At 40.7% G+C, this 16,425-nt stretch overlaps 1 protein-coding gene across 10 annotated transcripts in view; it reads right to left on the reverse strand.

The window, feature by feature from the left end:
* The window catches only part of Osbpl3 (oxysterol binding protein like 3), a 187,037-nt gene that overhangs the window by 29,803 nt on the left and 140,809 nt on the right, over positions 1 to 16,425 (reverse strand). For all 10 annotated transcript variants that reach the window (XM_046463529.2, XM_046463527.2, XM_046463528.2 and 7 more), the window contains 4 exons: positions 14,095 to 14,229; positions 12,820 to 12,913; positions 9,511 to 9,761; positions 5,751 to 5,888 (listed from right to left, as the gene is read on the reverse strand). In XM_046463529.2, the coding sequence (XP_046319485.1) occupies positions 5,751 to 5,888; positions 9,511 to 9,761; positions 12,820 to 12,913; positions 14,095 to 14,229 (618 nt within the window). The remainder of the gene's footprint in view (positions 1 to 5,750; positions 5,889 to 9,510; positions 9,762 to 12,819; positions 12,914 to 14,094; positions 14,230 to 16,425) is intronic.

Below are 16,425 nucleotides of genomic sequence, written 5' to 3' on the forward strand. Positions count from 1 at the left end.
TCAGGGAGCTCAGAGCCTCATCTGTGACAGCCTGATGGTGGACCCCACGCAGAGGCCCACCCTAGAGCAGATAATGGGGCACCCATAGCTGAGCCAGGGCAAGGAAGCTTCACCCAGTCCTTCTGATCAGGCACTCCTCAACCTCCCAGGTCCCGCCATTATAACAACTATGTTCAGCAAGGGTTATGACCCCTACAATACCTGGGTGTCACTGTCAAATAAGACATCTGATGACGACATGGCTACATACCTCCTGCTCTCCTACAGAGAACCCCGGAGGTGGGCTGTGAGTGCCAGTTGAAGCCCATGCATCATAGGGTGGTTGGGCCTCCCCAGGCCCTGCAGATCCTCCCAGGGTCTGCCCCAAGAAGTGTTCCAGTGAGCCTGCCCTTCACTTGCCCTGCGAGCAGCAGCAGCCTGAAGAGGCCAAGCAGACCCAGCAGAAGGGTGGTGGCAGTGCCAGCATGCCTGCCATTTGTCTCTGCTTTTTCCACGTGGGCCCACTCCCTCCTAGCCCAGCCTCCCAGCAGGATGCTGCACCCAGCAGGCCCGACAGCTTGATGGTTGCAGAAGACGGCAGCTCATCCTCCTGAGGTACCTCCACAGGACAATCCCAGGACGGCATCAGGGGTGGGAAGAGGGTGAGGAGGCGGATGGCCACCTGCCTTGTCAGCTCTGTTGTGTACCCTGCTTCAGTCGGTCAGCAGTGAAGGACAGAGTGACTCCAGTGGAAATGCCGAGCCAAGGCCCACAGAACCAGGGGACAGCCAGCAGACCCTGAGGAGCGCCGACTGGCTCAGGCTTCTCCCCGTGGATTCCAGGCAGGAGCCTCTGGATCCACCAGGAGTCTCCTCTGCCCCCACCTGCGAAGACACCTCATAGAGACTCTTCCCTGGGACACTTCCCTCTGCCCTGCTCTTTGTCCTTTCTCCCATACTTTGGGAGAAATTTGTTCTTAATTTCTTTTCTTCACGGATTGCAAAGGCAGTTTTTTATGGTTGTGGTGGTGGTGATTTTTAAAGGAGGGTGGCCTCAGGGCAAAAGCTGGACCCCAGCAGTCATCCTCTCCAAGGCCTGGACCACTGTGCCTCCTGCTCTTGCTCAGTGTAGATACTCTCTCACCTTGAGACACAGTAGATGGAGACTCATTGGCCTTGAGCCAGTGTAGACAGAGACTTGCTCCCTTTGTCCTAATGCAGATGGAGGTTCCCCCCTTGATTCACTTTGAGCTGGTGTCTTTGGCCAGAAAGAATCCTTTTCCTGGACTTCAGGACCCTCCATGAAGTGTGTGGGGTGGGGCTACAGCTGTGGTAGACACCTCTTGCAGGGCATTGGAGACTCCAGAGTGTTCTATGGCTTCATCTCCATAATCCCACGTGCAGAGGGAGAGGTGGCTGTAAAACTCTTTTACATGCCTCCCATCAAGGTGTGAGGTTTATGTCTACTGCCTGGAAACCTGGATAGATCGGTAACCACCTCAAACAATAAAATATTAAGGCAATCACCAAGGCTAGGTGAAAATAGGCAATGAAGCTTCTGCCTTGCCCAGTGAAATCTTTGTACTGGAGCCCCAAGTTATCTTTCCCTAGGGACACCCTGACTGACGTAAAACATTCCTAAAAGGGAAAACCAAACTGCTTGCCCTTGTTGCCCCCTCTAATCCTGAAGCCCCAAAGCAGTCATTACCCATTTCCCTTAAACAGAGGGGAGAATGAAACCAGGGCAAAGGACAGATAGCCGATGATCAAAGAAAAGGAAATGGGCAATTAACACTTCCCAGCACCTGTTTGCTAGAGCCTCTGGGGGAGGGGAAGGATTCCACTTTCAAACACAAGCAATCACCTCCTGTAACTCTCTTCCAACCTTTCGGTTATATTTGGTTATGTAGGCATGAGAAGAAAGGAAACCTGAAATCTATAAAAGAATAGAACAGCCTCACTCCCTCGGGCACTAGCTTTGTGCATCCCCTTCTCTTTAGAGGAGTGAGTTTCCCTCTCTCTCTCTCTCTCTCTGCTCTGTTTCTTAAATAAAATTTACTTAGGCTTTGGCCTCAGCATTTCTCCCATGTTTAATCTTCAACAGGGGGTGGCGGGGAAAAGGGCCTAATCCTGATTTTCAAGACCAGTATCACAATGAAGGGCAAATCTCATGACTGAACAGTATACAAAAAAGACTATTTTCACATCCACAACCAACAATTGCAGTAGCTTAGAGCTCAAAAACCAAACTTACACAAGGGACCCCAAAAAGAGTTAGGGATAAAGGACATTGGACAGGAAAGAGGGGTCTGGAACCCAGCATCAGCTCAGACACTGGAAACTCGATCCTCAGGCCTTGGGGTCCTCTTAGGTGGCCCATCTGCACCCTGCCACACTGGGTGATTCTGGGCAACAAATAAGATCAAGTATTTGTTTGAAATTATAAATACTCTCTCTACAAACCTAATACTGCACTGTGATAAGAAAATCTGAAGTGCCTTTCTCTGGTTTCTGACTGCGAGTCACTGATATCGTGATTTTAACTCTTTTAGAGGAGAAACAACATGGAGAAGCAAGCTTCCATGTAGCCGAACTCTGAAGTAGCAGTCACTTCAACCTCTGGGGACATTTACTACCTTGGACATTCACACTCCCACCCAAACCACAAAGCAACATATACCAGGGCTGGGAGCAAAGAGGTGGATGTCACTTTTCAAATCACAGACTCTGTCAGCTAGAAAACTCAGTCGAAAAGCCCAGTTGTTTACTCCAGGCCCTTTAGCCTGGGGATAAGTTATCCATTTGTTCTTTCTTAGGATAAAATTTCATGAAAAATACTGATTTGGGGACTGCTCAGTTTATTACATTAGTAATTCAGGAGCCTGTACTCATTGTAGGGAGGCACAGGGAAACAAAGAAAGCCTCCAACTCCAGAAGGGTAGCACCTGCCCAAGAGGAAGGAGGCTGTCTCCACAAAGCAGGCTGTCTCCTGAGCCAGGAGCAGGAACAGCCACACTGTCAGGTAGCAGCCTGAAACCTACAAACACCCTGGCATTCTCCTTCACCCTCCTCAGATGGGTTCAATGAGAAGGCATTCATGTGGGATGAGGCATCTGGTTAGCACAGACAGACAAGGTTGGGAGAAAGTGTGTGCGTGTGCGTGTGTGTATGTGTGTTTTGAATTAGTGTCTTTGGTTGGTTAGAAGAAGGAGGACATGGCCACAAGCCCTTCCCACTTTGGGGGCAGGAGGCAGCTAAATATTATTTATATTGGATACTTACCAATGATTCATTTAGCTTCCCACGTAACCTGCTTAGGGGGAAATCATGAGTGCTTACACTGGCCAAAGCTCTCTGGTTCCCATGACAGGTCTGTTTTTCACAGTAAATGCACCTACAGCAGGAGCATTCTACCATATACATTAGTCTCTTGTAAGTTTAGCTAGTGTGAATCTATCCCAAGGGACTCATCCATCCTTGAACCATCTGAGACTTATAGGGTAAACTCCACACGACGGCTCCATCATGATCGGGACTGGTATTGATTACCATGGTGAAGCTGGCCAGCCATGAGGATCCCTGGCTGCCTAATGGGTGGCTTTCTGTCTTACCAGTGACATTCAACTGTGCTAACTAGAAGAATAGATTTAGCAGATCTTATTTTATCTTCTGCTTTTTCAACACTTCCCTTACTATTCTCAACATTTTATATTTAAAGGCACTTTTGAGTGTTTCCTCTAAATATAAGAGCAATAACCATTCACTGAACATTATCAGTGTATCATTTCATTTAAGGCTTACCACAACTTTTGAACCAAGTATTATCACCCCTATTGCGTACATAACAGAAACGACTGAGGCTCCGAATGTTTAAGTAGCTGACATGAGGCCACACCCAAGTACATGAAGTGGCTGGGATTTGAAGCAAGGTCTACAAATCTTACACCTCTAGAGTACTCCATGCCACTAACAATAACCAGATGTATCTTTCTTGCTTATTTCTTTGGGATGCAGTTCATGGAACTCATTGTGTGATAGTCTTTCCACGGATGTGTGCATATGCCCCGGGGACTCTGATCCTAGCCCCACCACAGCAGATACACCAGCAGATCCTGAGCTTGGCCCCACCCCATCAGCGCTCAGAGGAATGATGCTAAACTTTACCCGAGCTCATGTTACTACTCATTCTTATAGCTATTCATCCTGCCCTGATTGTCTGCTGTGGTTGGGACTATTTTGGGCTTTCTTCTCTTTTTTTGTTTTTCCCACAAGACTGCATATAATGCCATAGTAACCAAATTATATTTTCATTTATTCTCATTCCATTTTAGGTTCAGTATTTAAATAACCCAGTTGAATTTGAATCAGACAGACCATCTTATCCCTTTAACTACTGGTTTAACCCTATACCTCCCCAGGAACAGTGTTCAGTTTCTTATTTTAGTTCCTAACTGGGAAGATACTGATCATATGCTTTAGGATTATTATAATTCACTTTCCTTTGAGTTCCCAGAGAACGCTGCTTGTCATTTTCAGTTAAGACAATCCCATCTTCATGAATCTCATGGTTACACTACCCTTCCCTCTGACCCCCCTTCCCCAATAATGCAAATCTATTGACAAAGAGGGCAGCAAGATAAGTGAAGAAAGGAATATTTTAGCAATCCACTCTCCCCACCTTCCTTCAGTTTTCTAAGAATTGGGAAGAGACAAATGTATCAAAGCAATGATTTTTGGTGTCCCTCAGATGACCCTTTAGGTGTATATTACTGGTAAACATGCTCAATTGCTGATGAATGATGTAAGCAAGGGTGATTGTTTATTTTCTGAATGTATGCACTCTGTTTTAATTAAACAGCTTTCGTTATCAACAGATACTTTGGAATGTTCCCAGTATGCAACTACTGCATACTATGCCATTATGCATGAACAATGACATCAAACGTGCATAGAGTATTTACATGTCACTTATCAGACCCTGCTCTAGGTGCTTTGGAGACAGTAAGTCATTTAATCACTATGGAGCCATGCATCACATACAACAATCTTCACCTCCACTTTAAAGAGAAAGTAAGGCATAGTGAAGCTAAGTACCCCTGAGTTGTATAGCTAGTCTTAGGCAGAGCTGTAATCTGAACATAGCTGTGTGCCTTTTGTGTATTACTCTGTACTAATACTTATGTGGAAAGAGCCTAATGGAACCCCAAGTCATGTAAGTATAATGTTTGTCCACCCATTTGATGAGATCAGGGATTCTTGTTTGGTTCCAAGCTCCAAACCCACCGTAATACCTTGGCACCTGGAACAGTGCCAGGCACACGACATATGTTCAATAAATAACTTTCTGGTTTGAATCATTCATTCGAACGATTCCTCTTGAATCAAAACTGACAATAATGCAATTGTCTTGGTGCTACCATCACCCTGAGTGACCAAATTGATAGTTAGAGGGCACCCTTTTAACCTTTAAGTTACAACTGGGGCAAGTACTTCATGCTTTGAAAACTCCTTTCACTAATGATTCTCAAGAGAAAGGACATTGTTAATGCATGCAACCAAGCCAGCACTCAGAATTGCTAAGACCTTTGTGCCCACAGATGGTAGCTGGATTTCAGTGGAAGGGAAACGGATCCCCGGCTTTATGTTTCAAAGCACTGTAATTATCTTAGTTGCTTTGAAGCCAGTGAAAGGTGGGAAATAAATATTTTAGAAGCACATCTAATGGCAGGCATAAGCAACTTCTCCCAACAAACAAAAAGCATGCATATCCACCTGTTCTGAAAAAAAACTGAAGCCCTTGTCCTCTCGAATGCACTCATACGTTTCTCCAAGGACCGGGTTAAATGGCTTGCTCCCAGCTCGGAAGTAGCTAGACGCATACGCCGATATGGCAAAGGCGGCCACATACACCTAGGAGAGAAAGGAGAGGACTTGGTTATTTCTGCCTCACTAAGAAATTTTTTTTTTTCACAAAGTAATAAAATAAAAACCTCAATTTCTGTCTTGGAGATTTTATTTCAGGAAGCCAAAAATTTGTCCTTAATTTAAAGACAATTAAACCAACATAGGTTTAAAGTTGTTGGTTTAAATAATATTCATTTTGGCTCAGAAACAAATTAACCAAACATTTAAAACTGTCCACTCATTTTGATGCCTAAAATCTAGGAGATGTGATGAAGAGGATGACATTTACAAAACAAACTATGCTATTCAATGGAGTCTGGTACTTTCAGGCCCAACAGTATCTGGGAATCCTAATGTCATGGTTTCAGGTAATGGGCAGAGTATTAAAAAAAAAAAGCCAAACTTCCTCCAAAAATTCAAGAGTAAGCATCAAAAATTTGACCAATCACAACTTCATATTATAGAAAACTAAAAATTCATTTAGACCAAGGGAAATCTTTAAGAGTCATTTCCTGCCTCTGAGGAACCAGCATAAAATATAGTGGCTTTGAAGTTTTGATTTTCTGGGAGGAAAAGTAAAACATTTAAACAAAAATTGGGAGGGTAACTATATGTGAACATGAAATGAGAAAATCTTTTCATGGCCTTCACTGTGAGGACCTCAATATTATCAGCCCCCTTTTAGAGCATCAAAGAGATATTATCTTCCTCCTCCTCCTCCTCCTCCTCCTTCTTCTTCTTCTTCTCTCTCTCTCTCCTTTTTGCCAAAAAAATTAAACTAAAGTATCAGTTTAACATTACAACTCCTAATATTAAGTTGTAATCATCTCAATATTTCTTATTCTCAGCATAATTCATGAAGTTTCTTTTTTCTTTTTTACAGTACTAAAAGGATGGAACCCGGGGTGCTTTACCACTAAACTATATCCCCAGACCTTTTTTATTTTTCCGAGTCAGGGGCTGGCTGAGTCACTGGGATTAAAGGTGTGCACCACTGTGCCCAGCTAATGAAATTTCTTATTTTGAAGAAAAACTGAGTGCTTTTTATAAATCTTCATGAGTCATTTAACTTCCTTTTGTAAACTGTTTGGGTGTTTCCTGTAACAGGATCCACCTTGCCACCTCATGCCACAGATTGCTCTAGAGCTACTGGATAGTTTATACAAATCAACTCATGGGCGGGGGATGTGGTAGAGTACTTGCTTAGCATGCATGAGGCCCCGGGTTCAATTCTCAGCACTGGAAAGAAAAAAAGCAATTCTGTACACTCATATCAGTCCTACCTGTGACTGCCTGTGTTCTTTTTTTTTTAATGATTTTATTTTTTAACTACATGACAGCAGAATGCATTACAATTCTTATTACACATATAGAGCACAATTTTTCATATCTCTGTTTCTATATAAAGTATGTTCACACCAATTCATGTCTTCATGTATGTACTTTGGATAATGATGTCCATCACATTCCACCATCATTGCTAACCCCCTGCCCCCTCCCTTCCCCTTCCACCCCTCTGCCCTATCTAGTGTTTGCCTATTCCTCCCATGCTCCCCCTCCCTACCCCACTATGAGTCAGACTCCTTATATCAGAGAAAACATTTGGCATTTGTTTTTTGGGATTGGCTAATTTCACTTAGCATTATCTTCTCCAACTCCATCCATTTACCTTCAAATGCCATGACTGTATTCTCTTTTATTGCTGAGTAATTAGAGAAATACAAATCAAAACTACTCTAAAATATCATCTCACTCCAGTCAAAATGGCAGCTATTATGAAGACAAACAACAATAAGTGTTGGTGAGGATGTGGGGGAAAAGGCACACTCATACATTGCTAGTGGGACTGCAAATTGGTGCAGCCAATATGGAAAGCAGTATGGAGATTTCCTTGGAAAACTGGGAATGGAACCACCATTTGACCAAGCTTTTCCTCTTCTCGGTCTATACCCAAAGGACTTAAAAACAGCATACTATAGGGACACAGCTACATCAGTGTTTATAGCAGCACAATCCACAATAGCTAAACTGTGGAACCAACCTAGATGCCCTTCAGTAGATGAATGGATTAAAAAATGTGGCATATATACACAATGGAATATTACTCTGCCTGTGTTCTTGAAACCTGGTATCTGTTCCTTTCTCTGCTTTGTGTTTCTAACCTGTGAAACAGTAACATCACATTGTCTTTGTGGAATGCTGAATGATTCTGAATCACCTTAACAATTTAAAATGTGAAAAAATTCATAAACGAGACCTTCGTGATGTGAGGGGTGGGGAGGGAGCATAGGGGAAGACAAAATGAAGCACCTCCATTCCGGTTGGCGACACAACAAAGCATCTACACAGGAGAATATGGTGACCCCAGAACAGAAGACAAAGCCCACAATAAAGCTCCTGTTCAGTGGTTGTGCTGGGGAAGCTGTGAAGCCTTTTCTCAGGCTCAAGGTTAAGTTCATGGATCAATCAGCTGAACATTCTAAGGGTCTGTAAATTGCCATAAGAATGAAATACCTTTAAGAATACTTTCACCATCAAAGTCAATTGTTTTCTTTAAAGAAAAAAGCTGTCCACAATGTCAACTTTTAACATGTGCCTTAAAAACTATTTGCTTCCCTTTTTACAGCAGAAATTTTCTGGGCAAAAGAAACAAAGAAGTTTAAAAAAAAAACAAACCCACATAGCTTGTTTTTCCTTCCATCCTTATCATCATTAGTATCAAAAAAGTCTTTGATGGGGGAGGAGGTCCGCAGCCTGAATGGAAGGAGAATGGGATGTCTTTTTTGGTCAGCATGAGATTCCCTTTAATCTTCAAATCCCTGAAGTAATGAAGTTTTCATGAGGGTTAAAACTGCAGTATGCTTAGCATTTAGAAAAGATTTCATCCTCCACTCAGGGAAGGGGCTGGCTGGGTGAGGTCTGTGAAGTATGCCTGGGAGAGAAAGTCTGCACTTGGAGGACTCTGCAGTCTCAGTGCCCCAGGCAGGCAAGGTCCTTACCACTGACCAGGTCACACGTGCAGCGGCCAAAACAACAAAGTCAGAAAAAGCTTTTCAGTAGTTTCAAGAATAAAGTTACTGTTGTTGTGTAAACTCCCTGTATAAGACGAAGGAAAAAAGGGAATCTTTCTGATGTAAAAACCTCTTCCATGAATGATATTTTCCAAAAACTTAGGAATTGATTGGACAATTCCAGAAATAAAAATGGTCTCTAGGGAAATTTACTCTGGATGAGAAAAACTGCTCAAGAAATTAAATTCTGCTCACCCAAGGCAGTAAAAAATTAAACATGCTGACAGCCTGAAGGCCATGTTTTGCAAGCCAAGCTGATCAGAACCATCAGATGGAAGCTTCTGGAGAAAGCAGAAGCACAAACCACAAAGCAGAACCACCCTAGGTGCCAGCTGTTTCAGAGAGGCCCCTTCCCAGCCCAGATCCTGGCCAGATTCCTATACAGTGAGGGGAAAGCAGCAGGTATCTCGGAGAAATGAAACTCTCTCAGGAGCCACATGAGAGCCAGAGGGGACCAGCGTCTCTAAGCTCCACCATCTTGGCTCTGATAGGCCTGGTTAGTGGCCACGTGCCTCAGGACAGAGGCTGCGCAGTGACCTGGGAAGGCTGATCCTCACCATCCTTTCCAGGGGACTGGGGATTTGTGCAGCCTTGTCCAGCAGCTCACTGTACTCCAGCTCCTCACAGAGCCTCTGCAGTGTGTTCAGGGGCTCATTCAGCTCCACTGGCATGGCCACTTTGGACAGGTCCTTCCCGATATTGTTTCGCAGAATGTTCCACAAGCTGATGTTACTGGTGTTGGGACCTGGCGCCGGCAGGCAAGTTCTTCTTTTGGACCTTGCTTCCCCACCACTTTCAAGAACAGGCCCTGAAAGGGAAAGCAGCCTGGTTGTCTCTCAAGCCTTTTATTTATTTATTTTTAAATCCACCAATAAAAGCTAACCTATCAAGAATCCATTTTTACTATTCAACTCAGTTAACCGGAGCATGACTAAAAGCCAAAAATAAGCAAAAGAATTTTGAACAATTATATATCAAAAATTAGGGCTAGCAGTGTAGCTCAGAAGTAGCACACATGCTTACTATGTGCAAGGTCCTGGGTTCAGTCCCCAGTCCCTCTATCTACCTACTTCCCTAACTACCAAAAATTACCACAATGAAAACTCATGGACTTTATTTATAGGGAAGCCCTTAAGTTCCTACTCAAAAGCTAGTTCTTCATTGCTTTTATACACTCGGAATAAAACTGGAAATTGGATTTCTGTGACTATAGCAGGTTACATTTATAAAAAACTTAGAGACTTTAAAAAAAATCACTTCAAATTCTGATAAAAACAATTGTGTTTAGTACAGAAGAGCAATAAAGGAAATAACAGTCATCCATTATTCTACCCTCCACCCTCAACAGCAGCCATTTATGTTTTGGAATATCTTCATTTAGTGTTTTTTCCAACCATATGCATAGTTTTATGTTCTTACTCAGCTAACAGAAGTATTTTTCCCATGTTACTTAAAATTCTCTTAAAACATCATTTCAAATAACCACAAAAGTATTTCACATTATAAATTTGCCATGATTTATTGTTATTCATATTCTGTTGGACTATTAGATTCATTTCAATATTTTCTTATGATGCAAACAAAATAAAACCAGCAAACAAAAAGTCAGAGTGAACATTCACGTATTTAGTAATCTATTTGATTATTTCCTTGGCATATAGAGAAGCCTGACGACTATGTTAGAGACTGGAAATTTTTAGACTGTTGATTAATACAATCAGAATGCGCTTCAAAAAGTCTACCAATGTCCTCATCTTTTGACAGCAAATGTGAATATTCATCTCCCAAGGCCTTTTTACTTGTCACTGTTCATTTTTAATTTTTGTCACATTGTTAGATGGACGATGCTATTTTCTTGTTTTAATTTACATTTAAGAACTTTCTAATGTGGTCTGAAATGCTGTCATGAACACTGCTTTTTTTTTTTTTTTTCTGAATTGTCTGCCTTCCTATGTACAAATTTAAACCATAACCTTTCATCTTTTTATTTGCTTTACAACTAGATCCCCTTTTGGCCTTTACCTTTAAATTTGATCTGTGAAGTTTTGGGCAAATGAAATATTTACATTTCAGATATATAAATTTATTGATCTTTTCCTTAGCCTCATATTCTGAAACTCCTTTCCCATCCTAACTTTGCCTATTTTCAAATGATATCTTTTACATTACATCAATATATCTTATCAATATATCTATGTACATATTTACTTATTTAACACTTACTCATTATAAAGCAAATAACTCTGAATAAACAAGTTGCTTTGATGAACAGGTGAATACAAAATTGAGTCCCTACTTTGCAGTCTCTTGTAAATCTATGCAAGCAATTAATTGTTAAATTTGTTTTACTAGCTTATTGGGAAAAATAGGACACAGGGAAGTAGCTACAATTGACAGTAGTTTTTAAAAACACCTTTACAGGCAGTCTCAAAATATTTTCTTTGATTATGCTAATCTAAATTTTGAAATCCTCCTCCACCACCATAATCACCACTACTATTGGCTAATGCATATTTTGCTTTTTAAACTGTGAATGTCAGTCTTCTAAGTATTTTACACATATTATTCTCATTTATTCTTTATGACTACCTCTTGAGGTAAACAGCAATATTATTCCCATTTTATAGAGGAAGAAAATGAGGCATAGAGAAGTTAAGCAACCTGCCCTGCCACACATAGGTGATGAGCAGCCGACCTGGAGTTGGCTAACCATATTCTTAGCCACTTAACCTCCTCTTAGCACTCAGACAGTGACTGATCCTCACATGTGCCAGATAATCTTTTTGAGAAAGAAATTAACAGGAAACATTCTAAATACCTAGTGTTTACATGGGCTCCAGGGAATTCAAATGTAATATGTACAAAGACCTTGATTCAATCCTGTTTTCTCCTATAGGCTAAACAAGGTTATAGGACAGAAAAGTTATTTCATTTCTACATCCATCTTTGAAGATGTTTAGAGATCTAATCCTCCCTAGCGGATGTCTGAAAAGAATGGAGGAACAAACATTTTTAGTATTCAAATACGAAGAAGAAAGCTCAGTTCTGCCCAGTGTTTGTTTAAGTGAGGGCAACACTAGCAGAACACAAATAAGTCAGAGAGAACCAGCTCTGGTGGTTCTAAGAGTCTCCTGGCTCTTGTCAAGCCAGCAAAGCATGGTCTCAGGTTCTAGACCATATTCTTTATTTCAGACTTTGGCCTCTGAACTCTGCATGCTACAAGGACCAGTTCAGAGAAATGATTACTTGGTAGATTCTTTCAAGGGCACCTTCCTAAACAGGCTTTTGTGTGCTCATGAAAAGTCCTCCATCAGAGCTGTTTGGAAAAATCCAGACTCTCCTTGTACCCCACAGTTCAAACTAGCATTAAGAAATACCTTTCCCTCTTGCAATCAAGCAGTAATAAGGGGACATCTTAGGATACCTTGAGGGAAGTGTGTTATTTTCAAGTGAATTATCTTAAAGAATCTGACTAAATTACCTCTTACACTCTAGATCTTTTATTATTTAAAACTCTTAGATTCCCAAAGGAAAGAGGCTATATTCTAATCTGTTTGCGGAAAGAATATTTTACTGCCTAAAGGACAGCTGTTATATCATGTTTAGATACTCACATAAAAACTGGTATACTTTCACTTTATAAAATAAAAATTCACAAAAACAGACAAAGTTATTTAAATGAATTTCTCTTTCAAGTGTGTGTGCTGTCTCTTCACCTAGATTGTAAAACCATGGAGGGTGGGGGCCATGTGCTAATTTTCTTATGTCATGTTGCTAAAGTTCTATTTGTGGTAGGCATTCTATGTATACTTATTAGGATTCCATGAAGATGCTAACTTTCAGAGATCAAATAATGCAAATCTTACCCAAGGTCTGTCTTTCATTATCTAAATCATTACTGAGATTATCCAAGGAAAGATTATCACTTATATCACTGACATATGAATCGTCATCAGAGATCTATGGGAAAGAAGAAATAATATACATCAGAATGAAACTAAACAAAAGCTAGACTTTTATAATCCCCTTATTTTAAAGGATCAAACATACTGCATCCTATATTACAAATCTATAGAAATAATTTTGGATGCTACTTTCATAGAGGCTAATACACCCACCTGCCTAGACAGTGTTCACAGGAAAATACCTGTTATTAAAATTCTTATATATTCTTGGTTAGTTCTTACAAGGAAAAACAGCAAGTAAACTCAAAATTTCTGTTATTATGAAAACTCTTATTAATTCTCTTATTAATTCAGACTGCAATTTCAGAATTTGTCAGTGTCTGAGAGTCTGGTGTGGAGGTACATGCCTGTAATCCCAGTGGCTCAGGAGGCTGAATCAGGAGGATCAAAAGTTCAAAGCCAGCCTAAGCAACTTAGCAAGGCCCTAAGCAACTTAGCAAGAACCTGTCTCACATAAAAAACTGAAAAAAGGGCCAGGGATGTGGCTTAGTGGTTAAGCACCTGGGGTTCAATCCCTGGTAAAAGAAAAGAAAAGAAAGAAAAAAACAATTTGTAGTATTTGGGTAGAAGAAGTTAAAATTTGTCTTTGAAATGTTTGTGGAAAAAAAGGTCTTCTATGGGAGTTAATATACAAACAAGATAAACAAGATTACTACTTCTATACTTAAGAGGCAATATTACTAGCACATACTCATAGTAATGTTAATGTTAAATATGGTATGCAATATTCAAGAAAGTATGATTTTAAAACATTAATTTAAAGCAGTTTTATATTTATAAATTAATTCTATAATAACCACATAATGGTAACAATATAAAATTACGTAGCATATATTTATATGATTAAAAATATACAGAATGCTAATTTCTTTCCCTTTAATGGAAATATTATTAAATAAGTAGAAGTCAGAATTATCAACTTGCAATTTTAAAAAAGTGTAATTAAGTAACAGAAACAAGGAGGTTTCCAAAACTCTCCACTTTTACAACTGTTTTTCTTTTAGTATATTATTTCATTTTAGGCGTTTGGGGGTATGACTTATGAAAGGACCTTCAAAAGGGGCCGAAGGGGCCCCCAAGCTTAGTGTTACAATATACAGATCTTTACTGAACAGGTTAATCAACAAACCCACAAAAGAGATTTTCAAGACACCTAGCTGAAAACAATGCCCAAACCTCATTTTCTGAAGAGCTTGGTGACAAAAGAACTTCCTGTGCATCAAAAAACTCCGAAAGGGAGTCAGTGATGGAGAGCCTGCTTTCGTTGGAAAGTTGGTGAACCAGAGCTCTGTTTTCATCTCTGGAGTTTTCCTATTTAAAGAACAAACAACAACAATAAAAAAAATGAATATGTTTAGAAAGAGTCTCAAGAGAATCTCAATAAACAAATGATTGAATTGCATAAAGGTCACAGGCCCATGCAAACAAGCAACTCAAAGCAGAGGTCTGCTTCAAAGTCAAGGAGTGTTAAGCCTCACAAACAAAATGAAAATGAAGTTCTTCCTCAAAAGGGAACTTCACCAAGGCATCATCAACGCTCAAACACATGCCACAAATCTCACAGCAAAAAAAAATGGCTGTCTAGGCCATTCTTTGTTCCGTTACAGAGGGGAAAATTCCAGTGCTTTCTGAATCATATCCTCTTATTCGCTACCACTGCAGGGTGCAGGGTGCAGTCCGCTGAATGATGCTGAATGCATGTCGTTGCATGGCTGGGTCGTAGCCACACAGCTTTCTCCTGCCCCTGAACTCTCAGAGGCCAATATTCTGCTTTTGAGGCGTCCCTTGACAAATAAATAGTGTGTTTTGGTCCAGAAGTGCCCCTGGTGGCAGATCATTCATTATTCATGGATAAGTGAGATGAATTCTCTTTGTCTCTCCACCCACAATGACTCTTCAAGGGAAGGAAACCCCAGATCCTTGGTATAAGCCTGGATACAAACACTCAATAGAGCACAGAGCCTTCCACCCTGCACTCCTCTGGGTCTAGACTTGTCCTTGGGGAAGGCGTAAATACCCTGGGAGTGTGATTTCTACTCTTGTTGGAAGTAAAAATTTAATTCAATCCAACATATTAAGTGACTGATTCATATGCAGTCTTAGCTGGCCATGGAGGACTACAAAGAATAATAAAAGATCTCTAGCTTGAAAGGCTGGTGTAGAGAACACACCCCAACACGCTAGACCAAGACCATGAAGAGACCACGGGCTACAGAAGCAGAGAGGAAGATGAGATTGACTCTACTCCTGGGTTAGGGGATGGTTTCATGGAGGTGACATCTGACTTAGACCTTGAGGAAAAAAAAAACAAACAGATTTAGGATTTAGAGCAAGATGATTTAATTCCTCGGATTCAGAGAAGATCATTCCCCTCGGCTTCTGGATGGCTGGTATTTTTCACTGTGCTGGTAAAAAAGCTGCTCTTATATTATGGTGTATTTATTAAACAAGTTCCAGAACAGTCTGGCTAACAAAATGTAGATGTCTTGCTCAGGGATTTAATGAGTTCTGGATACCTTGCTGTGTCTCATAAGCATAAATTATGCCCAAGGAGGGGATGCTAGTACACGAGGGCCTACCAGAGTTCATAATTAATAAAGGGCACAGGGTCCCTTTAGGAAGTGTTCACTGTAGAACACATGGAAATATCTACCTTTTTCTCTTGGATTCTTCCTAAATAAGACCTTTGCCCCAGGTACTGGTTTAAAGATCTCACCTATTTAAATATCCATGTAGCCTTCAGAAAAGCTACCCTGACAGAGTTCATTGTAGAATCTATAAATGATTATCAAAGCTATCATCTTAAGGTAACAGTCTTTCTCCTCAGAAGAGCCAAGCACAGAGCTACTGAGTGTGAAGACACTGTAGTGAATAATAGTTAAGCTCCTTAATGCTCCCTTAAACAGTGAAATTTTCCTGTGTCTCCAGCATGCCCCGCCATATGAGATGCTAATGATTTATTTACTTGTGCTATTTATTAATTCATTACTACACTCTCCTGCTCTCTCTCTTCCTCCTCCTTGACTTATGGGTCATAGGGATGTCCTGGATGATCAACACTGAAAATAATACAGGTTGAGCATCGCTTATCTGAAATGCTTGGGAACAGATGTATTTTGGATTTCTGATTTTTCAATTTTTCAATCTGCACATACACTGATGAGGTATCCTGTGGACAAAACCCAAATCTAAACATGAAATTCATTTATGTTTCACATACAATCTTACATACATAGCCTGAAGGTCATCTCATTTAATATTTTAGTGTACTTGCATTTAAAATGAGACCTGTCACATGAGGTCAGGAATTTTCCACTTGTGACATCATGTTGGTGCTCAAAAGTTTTTGGATTTTGAAGCATTCTAGGTTTTAGATTTTTGGACTAGGAGTGCTCAACCCATATTCTTAACCCCTAACCCTTTCCGGTGGCCCCATTTCCAGGGCAAGTTCTTAGGAATGCATTTAAAAAGCTCATCTGGACAGCAGTAGCCACCACCTCTAACATA

This window comes from Marmota monax, unplaced genomic scaffold, assembly GCF_021218885.2.
Source record: "Marmota monax isolate L192 unplaced genomic scaffold, Marmota_monax_Labrador192_F-V1.1 WCK01_AAM20220418_F8-fsc00057, whole genome shotgun sequence".
Lineage (NCBI taxonomy): Eukaryota > Metazoa > Chordata > Mammalia > Rodentia > Sciuridae > Marmota > Marmota monax.